The 14,592-nt window shown below is 43.4% G+C and overlaps 1 protein-coding gene across 3 annotated transcripts in view; it reads right to left on the bottom strand.

Annotated features, from left to right (window-relative positions):
* NID2 (nidogen 2) overlaps positions 1–14,592 on the bottom strand; it is a 97,542-nt gene that overhangs the window by 69,630 nt on the left and 13,320 nt on the right. For all 3 annotated transcript variants that reach the window (XM_004454082.5, XM_004454083.4, XM_012523536.4), the window contains exons 4-6: positions 12,408–13,144; positions 1,164–1,313; positions 560–805 (exon numbers count right to left, since the gene is read on the bottom strand). In XM_004454082.5, coding sequence (XP_004454139.2) covers positions 560–805; positions 1,164–1,313; positions 12,408–13,144 — 1,133 coding nt within the window. The remainder of the gene's footprint in view (positions 1–559; positions 806–1,163; positions 1,314–12,407; positions 13,145–14,592) is intronic.

The following is a 14,592-nucleotide window of genomic DNA, read 5'->3' as shown; positions in this document are numbered from 1 at the left end:
CAGGAGCTTATTAGAAATGCAGAATCATAGATGCCTCCCAAGGCCTACTGAATCAGCACCTGCATTTTGGCAAGACTCCCCAGTGAGTTAGTGCAAGTTAAAGTCTGAGAAGCCAGGTCTTCGGTATTATTAAAGGCCAGAGGTGGGAAGGCCATAGGGTTAGGGAGGAGGAAAGCTACCCCCTTCTCCAAGAAGTCGTCTCTAGGTGCCCTGAAATTGCCATTTTTGCATTCCTGTTTGACAGATCTGTGAATAAACAAATCTGACCAATCAATACATTTCACCAAACTGGGGTGGGAGGACTCAAACGCTCTAAATGGAGCCATCCCTTCTCAGAGCAGCTCAGAGAACATTCAGAAGGAATCCGTCTCAGTCAAAAGTCAGAAATGCAAACATCAAACCATCTCCAAAGACCCGGGACAGAAAGCAGCATATCTGTGGCTCCAGAACATCGAACAAGCAGACCCGCCCCTCACGGTGTGAAAACCCAAGGCACAGCCCCAAGGAGCAACGTCCCCAATGTCATGCTGAGCGTCAGCCCTTTCAGACACCTACTCACCAGTTAGGCTGAAGCCATTCTCTGAGCCCGGCTTCTCTAAAGCAAAGAGCCAGCCGAACAGGCCTCCGATTGGCGTGAGGGGGAGAAGCGCCTGGGCGGCGGGCTGCGGGATGTGGCTGATGGCCGTGTAGGCTCTGCCGTCATTGCCCACGATGTAAGCGTGCAGGTCCACGTCGGTGAAGTGCACCGGCGTGTTACCCACGCGGAGGTGGCCACTGACTTTCCCATTGACCCGAGGAGGAGCCCCTAAAGAGAGAAAACACCGTCAGCCTCGACCATCACCCAGGCTGGGATGGGAGCACAGACATACCGTAATCCCATCGGCAACCCCCAAAATGCACTCTTCAGCAAATCATTTTAACCAGTCCCCTAATGAACGGTTACTTTCTCCCATCCTCCCTCCTTTTTCCTCAACTTTGGCTCTAATGAGCTGGTGAAAAGGAGAAAAAAAATCCTAGATGACCCTCAAATTGGGAAGTCAACCCACACATGCATTGAGCACTACAAGTTGCTAGTGCTTTGATTCAAGGTCAGTTAAGAAGAGCTCAGCGGTAGCTGGAAACAAACGCGGAATAGACAAAGAGCAGACTCCATCCCCTGTCACCTTCTGGCAGACAGTGCCTCCCGTTTCCATAAAATCTGGACTGGCAGTGGCAGCAGAAACCAGTGGCGTAGTCAGTGCAGAATGCATGCCGGGAGCACTGTCCATGGTTTTGTTCACAGGTTTCCTTGCTGGCAGCATTATATGCGAAGACTGAAAAATAAAACAAACTTGCATTAAAAGGACTAAGTGGTTCCAGCATCTGTGTTGCCCAGCTTCATCATGGCCACAGCAACTGCTCTATAAATTCAGTTTAGATTTGTAATAAACAGATGTTTGAGAGACAGGAATAACATTCAACCCAGGGGAATTAAACTGTTTTGTCTTCTAGCAAGAAGTACTGATTAATGCTTCCATATGGGTCTCATTTCAAAGTTGGTGAACTAAGATGAGACTGGGCCACTGTGGTTTGAGTGCAGTAAAATGAAAGCAAACAAGTATGTTAAGTTAAACTGTACAAAGCTGCCATTTTTGTCTGTCAAAAATGGTCAAGTATCAGCAATTTTATAGTTTGTCCTAGTAGAGCAAGGCAAAAGAAGAGAAACAAATATGGGCTTCACGTTTAACCATGCTTGTCTTCTCTTAGGTAGCCCTGAGCTTAAGCACAATAGCCTTTACACCTTGTCTCACTATACAGAAAAACAGTTTTCAGGAGGGAAGGACCTTAAGGAACATATATCTTAAAGAAAGCATGTGGGGGAAGGGCATGGGTAAGGGGAAAGGAACAGGGAATCAAGCTGTTAAAATGACATATGCCCTTTGCAGGGTACGGTACAAACAGGATTTCCAAGGCCTAGGCCAGAGCCATAGGTTTTCTAGGAAGCCATTGTGAACCAGTGTGGACTAACTGCCCCAGGAGCTGTTTTCCTTTCGTCTCTCATGTATTCTGCCCATTGAGGGGGGGAGGGGGAAGGTGAAGAGAGAGAGGGGGAAAAAAAAGAGAAAAGGGGCCATTTTCACTGCAATGAAACAAGGGAATTTGAAGCAAATGCTCCATTGTCCAAAAAGGAAACAACACAGGGTCTCAGAGGAATAGAGATGGCTTTCACCCAGGACAAGGGGGAAGATGCCAATTCCAAGCTTGGCCACAAGGTGGCAAAGAGGCTGCACACACCTCTGCCTCCACACTGCCGGAACTGGAGCTGGCTGGAGTCTCTAGAAGCCTGCTGATGAACCAGGGGTGGCATGGAAGTCTAGAGTTAGACACTGATGTTGGTATCACTGATGCCAGCTTCCAAGTGAAAAAAAGACACCCTACTCTTAGGAAAAATTAAGAGGTACTTGTATTCTGAACAAAGGCTAGGTCTCAAAAGGAGGAGATGGGAGGGGAAGGAAGAAAATGAAAGATCATTGTTCACTGAGTATTCCAGGTGAGAAAAGAAAGCAAACAAACTACCAGGGAAGATGTAATACCATATATGTAACAATATAGCAAATATAGAACCTTTATTCAGCAGATAAGAAGTGAAAGTTAGCATTTAGTGCTTAATATATGCCAGATATTATTCTAAGAGTTTTACACATATTAACTGTTAATTTGCACAACAGCCCTCAGAAAGCAAGGACTATTTTTAATTCCTGCTTCTCAGATAAAGAAACTGAGGCTCTTTAAAGAGTGTTAAAGTGACTTGCCTGGAAAAAAAAAGTGAGTTGCCTGAAATCACAGGCAGTCCAAAAGAGTTGGGACTTAATCCCAGGAAGTCTGGCTCCAGAATCCATGCTCTTAACCCCTACATGCCACTACCTCTCCAGTGAGACCCAAGTACATTTATCATGAGAGCAAGGTTAAGTAACTGATCAGTATAGGTTTCAGCTAGTAAAATGAGTCATACTTTATACATCAGGCTTAATGGTAGAAGAGAGATTATGGAGATGGATATTACAGCACATTGAAACACACACAGGTAAGATGATGTGAGAGTAGTAGCAGCAGCAGTAGCTTTTGGACATGCTTTCCTGCTGTGTACAGATCCTTGGAAAAAGCAGCAAGCTGAGGGATTGGCAGGACAAATGGACAAACTTGACTCAGTGGAATATCTGATTAGGAACATAGTCAGAATAAACTTGGTAACTCCAGATTTGGTATAGAGGATGATGACTCAGTTGAGAAATTCCAGTTTGATAAAAATAGAAAAAAAATTAGACAGAACTCTGAACTTTTTGAAGAAAGTGGCATAAAACTCAAGGTAGAAAAAAAGAGTGGATAATGCTAAAAATATCACTGGAGAAAACTATTTATCACTATTAAAATCAGGCATAACTCTGAACACTTTTGAAGAAAGTGGCATAACACTCAAGGTAGAAAAAAACCAGAGTGGATAATGCTAAAAATATCACTGAGATTGCTGCGAGGAAAACTATACATCACTTGTCTTCCAATGTTTTTGGGGGAGAAGTCAACACTTCGAATAAATGAATGTAACTTAGGTACGTCAAAGTCTTGGTTTTCACCAGCTCAGAAAGCCACAAGTCTTGGTTGAGGAGCAGCCCCTTGACAGCTTCACATGCTTGTGTGTGTGCTTGGGTCATGGGTGGCTTGTCAGGCATCTCTCCAGAAGACAGGGGCACAAGGGGCTGAAGAGGGCTCGGAGCTCTAAGACTCAACTTTCGTAACTGCTCTGAGGCTCTGCAGAAACTACGGAAATGCACTATGTCTGCCTCTGCCGACTCATCTCCAAATCCCAGACAACAACCCCTGCCTTATATCTAAATGGCCAGGAACCACATTTTTAAAATGTACTTCTGAGCACTGAGATAAAAAAAGGCAAACTGATGCAGGTCTAAATGGTAGTCATTTTCAGGAAATTCAGGTAAAAATAAAACCAAAATTCTACACATTGTTCTATTCCCCCCCCCCCCCCAATTAAGAAAATGATGGGTTTGTATTGCAGTCCCTCTATTTCAGTTACAGTCGATCTCGTTATTCACAGCAGTTATGTTCTACAAGTTGCCTGGAGTACTGACTTGGTCAACACGGAACCACTGCTCCTAGGGGAAACACAGGTTTAGGTTCCCACAAGTCTCTTTTATCAACCAATCAATACGTAACTTTGTCTTATGTGTTTCTGTTTTATGATACCTTGTTTAATAATGCTATTGATTCATTCACATGGAATTCATGACCAGTAGCACTGTGACTCATGCCTGAAAGGAAACTTATCTAACATGCATTTTCTCCATAAGACTCATTACAGCCTTCTTATCCTTAGGAACACTAGATAGTACTCTCTATGCTTTCCGGGCTGTTTAAATAGCAAAGTCACCAAAAAAAGCACAAAAATGTGAAAAACATGTCATTAAAAAAGCCATGAAGAGGACACCCTTACAGTAGAGAGCTGAAACAAGAAGGCAGAGCATCATCTTGTCTGTCTCCCAGGGAATGCACACAAGTTGGCTCTGCACATGTCTGCAAATGAGTGCAAAAACACTGCAAAGTCACAAATAAATTTTAGTGGATAGGCAAACTTGCACATACAGAATCCATGAATAATGAGGGCTGACTGTGTGTTGTGAAAACCTGTTCTCCTCCCTGATTGCTACTCTATGAAGCAGGGAGAGATTGGGGTTGCGGAAGAGACTACAGATATGAAGAATTACATTAATTTAATTTTAAAAAATCTAGGTGTAGGCGGCTTTAGATATGGGTAAAAAGAGTGGGGAGCAGAGATGAAGCCAGAACTTACAAATGCAACTGTACAAAAGTTTACAAGTTGACTTGAATGCCGACAGCATTTTTCCACAAAAAAGTTGAATAGGGAAATGGACTTGGCCCAGTGGTTAGGGCGTCCATCTACCACATGGGAGGTCCGCGGTTCAAACCCCGGGCCTCCTTGACCTGTGTGGAGCTGGCCCACGCGCAGTGCTGATGCGCAAGGAATGCCGTCCCGCGTAGGGGTGTTCCCCGCGTAGGGGAGCCCCACGCGCGAGGAGTGCACCCGTAAGGAGAGCCGCCCAGCGCGAAAGAAAGTGCAGCCTGCCCAGGAATGGCGCCGCCCACCCTTCCCGTGCTGCTGACAACAGAAGCGGACAAAGAAACAAGACGCAGCAAATAGACACAGAGAACAGACAACCGGGGGAAGGGGGGGAATTAAATAAATAAATAAATCTTTAAAAAAAAAAAGTTGAATAAATGTGGTTAGACTCACATGAAAGGTTATTGTGAGGTAGAAACTGTAATTATGATGGATTAAACAGCTACTGGTAAACGGGCCTGGGGGTCTAGGTAACAATTTTAACAGCTTGTGTGGAAAATTGTATTCTCAGGGCGGAATTTCCTGATCCAAGGATAAATGCTCATTTTTCAAGTGCCATGCCAGGCACAAAAGGGAAAAGAAGGTGGGTTCTCAGCTCACTGGGGGTAACCGAGGCTCCCTCTTCCACCCCTACATCTCCACACACAGGTGCACACATTAATACGGACACGTAACACATCAGCAGCTGGTGGTGAAAGGGAAGTGCCCCTGACAAATTTTCTCTCATGTATTTAATAATTTAACAACTATTTACTGGTACTCACTATGGGCCTGGCACTGGTTGAGGAGTTGAGGATATAGCAGGGAACAAAAGAAACAAAAATCCCTGCCTGGAAGCTTACGTTCTCCTGGGCAGCAGTCTGTACACAAAGTGAATTTTGTAGTACAGTGGATGATGTTAAGAACTATGCAGAAAAATAAAGCAGGGGAGGAAGGGAAGAAGAGAGAAGACATCTGCACTTTGCTCTATTTTCAATAGAGCAGTCGGAGATGACCTCAGGGGAAGATGACCTTTGAGCAGAGGCCCGGAGGAAGCAGAGGTGTCCTGTCTGGCAGATGGACCAGGGAGAGAGAGAGAGAAGAGAAGTCCTGAGAAGCAGCCCAGTAGCTCAGGGAGGGCCTTGCAGGTCGTGGTAAGGATTTTGGCTTTAGCCTGAGTAAGATGGGAGGGCCCTGGAGGGTTCATTGGAGAAAAAAGCCATGATCTGACTTATGATAAATTGGGAAAGAAATGACTCCTTAGTGGTAAGAAGTGCTGGTTGACAGGACGAGAAAGGACCATATTGTGTGACACTTTGCAGGTGGGGCTGCCAGGGCTTGCAGTTTGGACGGGGGTGTAAGAGAGCAAGGGACCTGAGATGGCGTTCATGTTTTTGGCATGGGCAAGTGGCAGGGTGAAACTGTCCTTTATGGAGACAGAAAAAACGTGAAAGAGCAAGTTTGGGAGATCATGAATTCAGACAACAGTTGTTAAGCATCAAGGAAATTCCACCCCAGTTTTGACAGTTACTTACACCCCCAGCTGCCACTATTCAACCTTTCAGAAGGAGAGCTGCATTTCTGTCAGTGGGTTCCAGTGACCATTGCATCAGAAATCACCTGGGATGTCCATTAGAAATGCAAATTCCCAGGACCTGCTTTAGACCTATCCGTTTTGACTCTGAGGGGATGCCAGGAATCCTCGTTTTAGCAACCTCTCAGGTGATTCTTATTCCCACTGATGCTGATGTTGATACACAAGATGTTCACAAGCCTCCTATTCCTGTGCTAGGAATTGCTCATTGAGGTAGTTAATGAATTTAATCTGACCAATAAGGAGCTCCTGGGGTGGGAAAAATTTCAGAGAATGCTCTCACATTCATTGCTGCCCACTTGAGAGCTGGAGCTCAGTGTTAATGGCCTTAGATCTAGATCCACAAGAATGTGATTGAAGATCCTTCTGTGGAGCTCACCTGGAAGGCCACAAGCCTAGGTACTTTCCCTGATGACGGGGAAGGACTGGAGCTCGCAAACATTATCCCACACATGACTCTCTTTCCAAAGTAAGAAAAGCCAGAGTTCTGTCCCAATATGACTTCTTGAATTTCTGAAGGAACTGCAGCTAAGAGTCCAAGATGTTTGACTTAAAGGCTTGGATTCACTATCTGGATCCCAGCTGGGTGAGATGTGCAATGATCATTTGCAAAGTGGAATTTTTTTTTTCTTTTCAATGGCCATTTGTATACCCCTTCATATTAGTTTTCAAATATATTTTCACCCATTTTTTCCTATTCTGGTAAGGAAGTATCTCCATTTTACAGTTGAGAGAGCTGAGATTAAATGGTGTTCTGGCCCTAAATTTCATGCTCCTTTCACTATAGCAGCTGTTATCAAGTTTAGTAGGAAAAGAATCACACTAGGTGCCTGGTCTAAGATAGCATGGATTCTAGTTCAGGAGGTCAAGGTGGGCATGGAAGCAATGTTTTTGACAAGGGCCAGAGGTGAGTCATTTGCAGGTAGACTAGTTCCCACACTTTGAGAAATACAGCTTTCAGCCCAGAGCCTCCTCTCTCCTGACCTTACCCATGGGACAGGCTGTCTGCCAGGCCTTCTGGAAAACCTCACTCTGCCAGGGAGCTCCTGTCATGGAGAGTCCGAACATCAAAGAGATAAGTGTGCTGCCACACGCGGTAACACGGAGACTGGCCATGTTTGCATGAGGTCACTTTTTAACAGATTTGCTAACTGAGGTTTGACAGTTGCTAGAGGAATCTTAATATGGAGAGTTTTCAAAACTCATTCTTTTTTCCATTTAATGTCTTTTTATTCTTCTCATTGACTTAAGAAAAATGAGGTGGGGATATACATCTATAAAAGGCAAAATAGAAAAAGCAAAGGCACTGCCAAAGTACTTGAAAATTGTCCTAACTGGGAGTTTTTTAACAAAAATGGAAAACTTCTCTTCTGCACTTGTTCTGACCCATCCTTCAATCTTCATTTGTCCAGAAACACTTAAGCACTTGTTTTCAGCCCTTGGCCTGCCTGTCCTCCTTCACTGAGAGTGCTAGCCTAGCCAAGTGGGCAGTGAGCAGGCTCCACGTATGGACAGAGTTTATTATGCTAACCAAAGGGGTCAGAGGGCCTCGTGCATGGGGTGGGGAGTCATTTTCTCTAAATCCTTCCTTGGCAGCAGGAGTGGTTTTCACTTTTAACCATTTTTATTCCTAAGTCAAGAGAAAGAACCATCATTTTCACTGCAGGACAGATTTTTCTAACTCTTCCCACCTCCCACAAAATGTAAGAATGACAAACTAACAGAAAAAACAGAAACCACAATCAACTTTAAAATAAAAAAAAGGTAGTGTATTTTTCCTCCAGTCTTCATGTCTTCATATTTATTGGTTTTTGAAGTATGTGTTTGGTGCAGAGTGACCTGGCTTGGGGAGACAGTTATTAGAGCCCTGGCGGTGACTGTTTACGTTTGCAGTCAGGAACGAGGTCACCCACCACCAAGGACACCACCTCACGAGCCTGTCATCACAGGCATTGGGGAATCCTCCCTCCTTCACTCCCTCAGCAAACTGGAGGTGCACCCGGGAGAGGTGCTTTCCCACAGGGAGGGCTGCATTACACAGGGTGTGTGTAATTCATCCCAGGGTGGATGCCCTACGAGCAACACTCTTCTGCAGCTCTTCTCCAGGCCAAAGGTGGGGTTGGAGAGAGGCTACAGCAAGTCCCTGTTCACATCCTGGGCTTTCCCAGTATGACTGCCATCCAACTAGAAACAAGAGGATTCCAAAATGGAGTGTGAACACCTTAGGATTCCAGAAAGCCAGGCACCCTTCCCCCTTTCTAATTGATTGTGCTGACAGAGGCTAAATGAGACTTTGTACAGCACCACCTCAACAGACTTAAGAACATCTAAAACCCCTGTGAGTCAACCTCATTCCTTGCTACTCACAGCACGGGCAGTCCCTGGTCCTGGACAGCTGAAGCCCTTGCTGGCAACTCCCTCTTTGATGTGCTCAACATGCACACTTACCTTGACCCATTTCTACCTCTGTACTCATGTCATTCCCCTCCCCAGAGTGTTTTTCCACTTTCTCCCTTTCTTCACTAAGACTCTAAGTTCTGACTCAAGCCCCTTGTCCTCAAAGGCTTCTCTGATAGCAATAACACATGTAGATATTGCCATTTGCTCCATTACTTGACACCTTTCTCTAATTCTTCCATGAGTTCGTTGGAGTCTTGGTCTGCCTCTTACTAGCTCTGTAAACTCAGACACTAACACAATATTTTTGGGCTTCAGTTTCCTTTTACGGAGCTACTTTGAAGATTAAACATAATCAGGCAACCTAAAGCAAAGTACTGACTTAGAGAACCAGTGGACACTCAACACACGCTAGTGAAAACTTCACCTTAGAGAGTATGAGGCAGATGTGCAAGCAACATTTTGATTCTACACCAGAACTACCAGAGTTCCATGAAGAGTCAAGACACCTCAGAGAAAGGATGCTATTCTCTATTTTATTGCTGGTCCTGTGGTCCAGGAAAACAGAACAAAGCAAATAAATATATTTGAGTCCAAAACCAGAGTGTGAGCAGGAACTTCTAGTCTACTTGTAGACATGGTCTGAAAAGAATCTAGATTTCTTGAACCAAAAGAAAGGTCTGCAAAAGAGCCCATAGGGGAAACGGACTTGGCCCAGTGGTTAGGGTGTCCGTCTACCATATGGGAGGTCCGCAGTTCAAACCCCGGGCCTCCTTGACCCGTGTGGAGCTGGCCCACGCGCAGTGCTGATGCGCGCAAGGAGTGCCCTGCCACGCAGGGGTGTTCCCGTGCGCAAGGAGTGCGCCCCCCGTAAGGAGAGCCCGCCCAGTGTGAAAGAAAGTGCAGCCTGCCCAGGAATGGCGCCGCCCACATTTCCTGTGCCGCTGACGACAACAGAAGCAGACAAAGAAACAAGACGCAGCAAATAGACACAGAGAACAGACAACCGGGGAAGGGGGGGAATTAAATAAATAAATAAATCTTTAAAAAAAAAAAAAAAGAGTCCATAGTACAAGAAAATTAAAATAAAAAGAGGAGGGTGAGATTATTTTCTGGACCTTTAAGTAAATCTTAATTTCTTGTTTAGCAAGGTGACTACTATGAGGATTTATTGGGCATGGTGCTTTCCACACCATATCTTATTTTAATTCTTACAACAACTTAATGAGGTCTGTATTGTCTCCATTTTATAGCTGAGGAAACAAGGGTCAACAGAGGATATATGTCATTCTTGAAGCCACAGAGTAGAGCTGGGAATCAAGCCCAAGTCCATCTAATGCTAAAACCCCAGCTCTTTCTACTCCACCAGTATAAAAATCCAGGCAAGATGCCTCATTGCTTGGCAGTTAAGAGGCAATGCTGTGTATGTGTGTCTCTGCCACCCTCATCCCACCAACTTTCCAGCATGAACCTACTTTTACTGGAGGCACCTGCTGGGGCTCCATAGTTTTGCTTGAAAAAAAGGATTCACTGACCAAATAAAATAATTTAACATTTGCACTATTCTCTTCTACATGCAGTCTCCCTAAAACCTAAAGCGAAAATAAATAAGGGCTCACCTTTAAAGTTTACCTTCTCTACTCTCTAACATGGCAGCTGATGATTTTTTTTTTCTCCAAGGTGCAAAACCTTCTTGTTTCAGTGTATTAACCAGCCTTTTCATATGCATCTTGCCATTTCCTGTATGTCAGTGTTATACTCCATCCAACAACTGATAAATACCATTTGTGCCCAGAGGGTTATTTTGGCTGCTGCCTTCCATTCTTCTCTATGGACAAGTCCCTAAACTTCCTCCACTGTTACTCCAGTTAACTTAACCTCTCACAGCTCAGAGCAGGACATGCAGTCCTTTTTCTTAACTCATTAATAAATGACCCAAGAATGTGCTTTTTAATATTCTCAAGCTCTTTCTAGGGCAGGAAATCACAACCCACATATGAAAAGATCATTCAGGAATACATCATTACCTCGAAATCTCTTTGCTGAAAGTTTTTGATGCTTGGCTTTAAAATTCCTTTAGCTAGTAAGGGCTCATTGGAAAACTTCAGGAGATTGTCAGAAGTATCTGAAGGTTCTGACATCTTCGAAAAAATTCACATCTTCAACTTTATGGAAACATTGGTCATTTAGGTACAAATTAGTAGTCACCTTGCAAAACTATTTAGTAAGTACATTTTCATTCTCTACCCACCCCCCCAATATCCAATCCCATTGTTTAAAATCCTCTGAAAGTTAGTAACAGCAGCTGGTGTTAAGAAACAAGTAGTGCAAAAACGAATCTAAGCACTTCATATAGATTACCTCATTTAATCCTCCCCAAAAATGTATGAAAAACTAGAGGCTTGGGGTTGTAAATTGCCCCAGGTCACTCAACTAGTGTGGCCCCCAGGATTCAAACCTAAGTCTGACACCAAGGTTCTCCCTCTTAATCATTACATTAGTCACAAAATATTTTCTTTCCTCCTGAAATAAGCACTTCTCCAAGCAAAATTCTGCAGATCAATACCACAGCAAAAGTACTCAGAAGACCCCCTCCCCTCTTTTGCTAGGTCAACATGTTTTTGCCATGAAAGGGTTAGGAAACAAAAAGTTAAAAAAAAAAAAGGGGGGGGGGGGAGGTGGATCCTGAGGAATGCTTTCACCTCTGACCTCTTCCCTCTTATAAGAGGTCAGGCGACCAGTCCCTGGAGCAAATGGATTGAACCTATGGCCAATTTCCCATTGACTTTTTTTTTTAGTCCCTGACTGGGAAGAGAGAGCAAACTACAAGTCTCCACTAGGAAGAGAAGGTGCCAAGGGCTCCATGTCTGTATTAATCAACCACTTCTTCAAATGGCAACCTCTCGGCTTTTCACGCCTCGCCTCTCACTCCAGTCTGAGTCATGAAATGAGGACAAGTCTCCAGGGAGGTGAATACCACAGCTGCACAGCCACGAACTAGAAATGACAACACACACAGGTGTTTCAGTCTCTTCTTTCCCCTTGGGCTCTCCCACGCACTGAAAATGTGCTCTCTAACCAAGTGGCGCTCATGGATTCCCCCACAACAAAGACTCTGGCATGTCCCTCTGAGCCAGCCCGACTAGCTGCTTAAGACTACATACAGTATTAAGTCCTCCATCACTGTAATGTGTATGAAATTTCACTGTTGCTGAATTTTCAAACTGAAATACTTTATTACATTTGAGAGCTTAGCTGGCAGAGCAACCCATTTCTTCCCCCACTCACTTCATGAGACCCTTAAAAAAAAACATTATTAATGGTCAAGAGATTCAAAACAGAATCTGCCTGCCAAGATTTATTTGGCGAAGGAAATTTTCTATTATCTCCTGAAGTCCGGGGTTTAAAAATCAGTTCCAATTTTCTTTTTGCTAAACTTTTCACCTACTCAAGAGAAAATTCTTGACTCTCATAAAACCAGCATTTAAAAATGAAATCTCAGTATCCAGTTTTCATTCCACTCACCCTCAGTGTTGGAACTGATGTCATCTTCTACTCTTACCACAAACCTCCCGCCACTCAGCGGTGGAGTGTGATCTGGCACAGGGTAATGGGGAAAAACAACTTCTCCTTCAGGATGGGCTGGAGAAGCATCCATTTCTGAAGGAACAGCCCCTCCATCGGGGTAGGGCTGGATGGTTTTGTTTTTAGGGGCTTCCCGGGAGGGATCAGGTGAACCTCCGTCTTTCTCTGGTAGAGTTGGGCTTCTGGTTGCTGTCTGTTCAGAAGGCTCAACTTGGCCTTTTAAATCTGGAGTATCTGTCCCCTCCAGAGGCATCCCCTCTTTGGTTTGAGGACCCAAGATAGCAGATTTTGTTTCAGGATGAAATGGCCAATCACTGGATGTTGGATGTGGCAGAGAAGGAGTCAGATCGGGATTGGGTCGAGAGATCTCACCTCCTGAAGACTTCACATCAACTTCCGAGTGGAAGGAAACTTCAACCCTGCTGTGGCCATTCCCTGCCTCCTCTGGTTCACTTGGGGGGTATTCGACTTCCTCACTATTCTCATCATAATATTCCAAATTGTCTTCAGTATAGTCACCTTCCAGGGCTGCCGCGTGGCTGAAGGAATGCTCCAGAGGAGGTGAAGAGTGGGATTTGGGAAGCTGCCCTCCATCTGTTGCTGGCATGACATTGTCCAACGGGGAGGTACTGCCGATGTGAAAAGCCCACACTCCAGGAATACCCAGGTTGCTTAGTCTAAATAAAAAGGGAAGAGTTCATTGTAACAAGTGTCTGTTCATCTATCTTCCTACAAGGGTAATTTATTTTAAAACTGAAAAACTAATTATTAAGATCACATTCAGAGTTCTCACTGTTGAAAACAAATAATAATTTAAAATAAATAAAAGCAGATTTACATGATAACTAAAAGGATTACACTAGAATTTTGAAGTAAACTACCATTAATTTAACATTATGCCAAAGGCTGGCTATGTGTCCACAAAATGCTAGACCATCAAGTTATAAATTCACTCAGCAATCCAAATGTTTAAATCTAAAATCTGGCTGTGTCTAAACAAACAGGGAATGTGGGAATATTTTATCCTTCCTCTAATTGTTTGAAACTTTTCCACACGTATATAAGAAAATATATGACTAAAAGTCTTTTTCAAACATTTAATCAGTAATGACCACTATTTGCTTTAGAGAGTTAATTATATATTAGCCCGGTGCTAGGTGCTTGACATTCTTCAATACAATTGGCAAGGCAGAGGCAGTTATCATGCCCAATTTTACAGAGCTGGAAAAAGTGTAGAGAGGTTAACTATTCTTTTTAAATGCCAAAATTAATAAGTGGCATAGCCTGAATGTGAATTCAGCTCTGACACCAAAGTTTATGCTCTGAACTGGGTGTTCTTAACCTTTTTTTGTTTCACAGACCCCTTTGCCAGTCAGGTGAAAACCACAGACCTACTAAGTCCACACTATACTGTGTATTATTTAATAAATATATCACATCCATACCAACATGTCACAAGAGAATAATGTTTTCTTGAATTTCATAGACCCCCTGTTAAGATCCCCTGCTCTAAACATTTACACTGGAAAACCAATACACTACAGATGAACCAACACCTAAGTTATCATTATCTTATGGAATGTTAAAAATATTTCACTGTTTGTTGGCATGGGTTAGCAAGTTAACTAATTCACAGAGAATGATGAATTAATATAAACAAAAAATAAAATGTCCAAGTCTAAAAAGTTTTGAGCAATTGCAGACAAATTTAAAGGAAAAGTAAGAAAGTAGCTTAATCAGAATTCCAGGGTCATGGGCAAGAGGTCTTTCCAGAAACATGTGAGATCAGAAAGATCACTCATTTTTTCCACAGAGAAGAATATGGATTCCATTCAGTCTTCCAAAGGTCCCAATAATTTAGTCTTTTCAAGTCAATGATACATTTTCAATAGAACAACTACACATAGGACTTCTAAAGATAAGGAAAAACTTGAACAAACAAGAATCTGAGAAGCTTGAATATACCAGTTTGTTTACTGTTGTGGTTAAATGTCCAAAATATCATGCTTAAAATCTCCCATACTATGAAATTTCCTTAAAAGTCAGTGTGACAGCTTGATCTCAGAAGAGATCATGTTCTTTAAACAATCCAGTCCTGTGAGTGTGTCCCCTAGAACTGCATTAG

Source organism: Dasypus novemcinctus, chromosome 3 (assembly GCF_030445035.2).
Source record: "Dasypus novemcinctus isolate mDasNov1 chromosome 3, mDasNov1.1.hap2, whole genome shotgun sequence".
In the NCBI taxonomy this organism is placed as follows: domain Eukaryota; kingdom Metazoa; phylum Chordata; class Mammalia; order Cingulata; family Dasypodidae; genus Dasypus; species Dasypus novemcinctus.
This window is presented reverse-complemented; position numbering and strand designations above follow the sequence as displayed.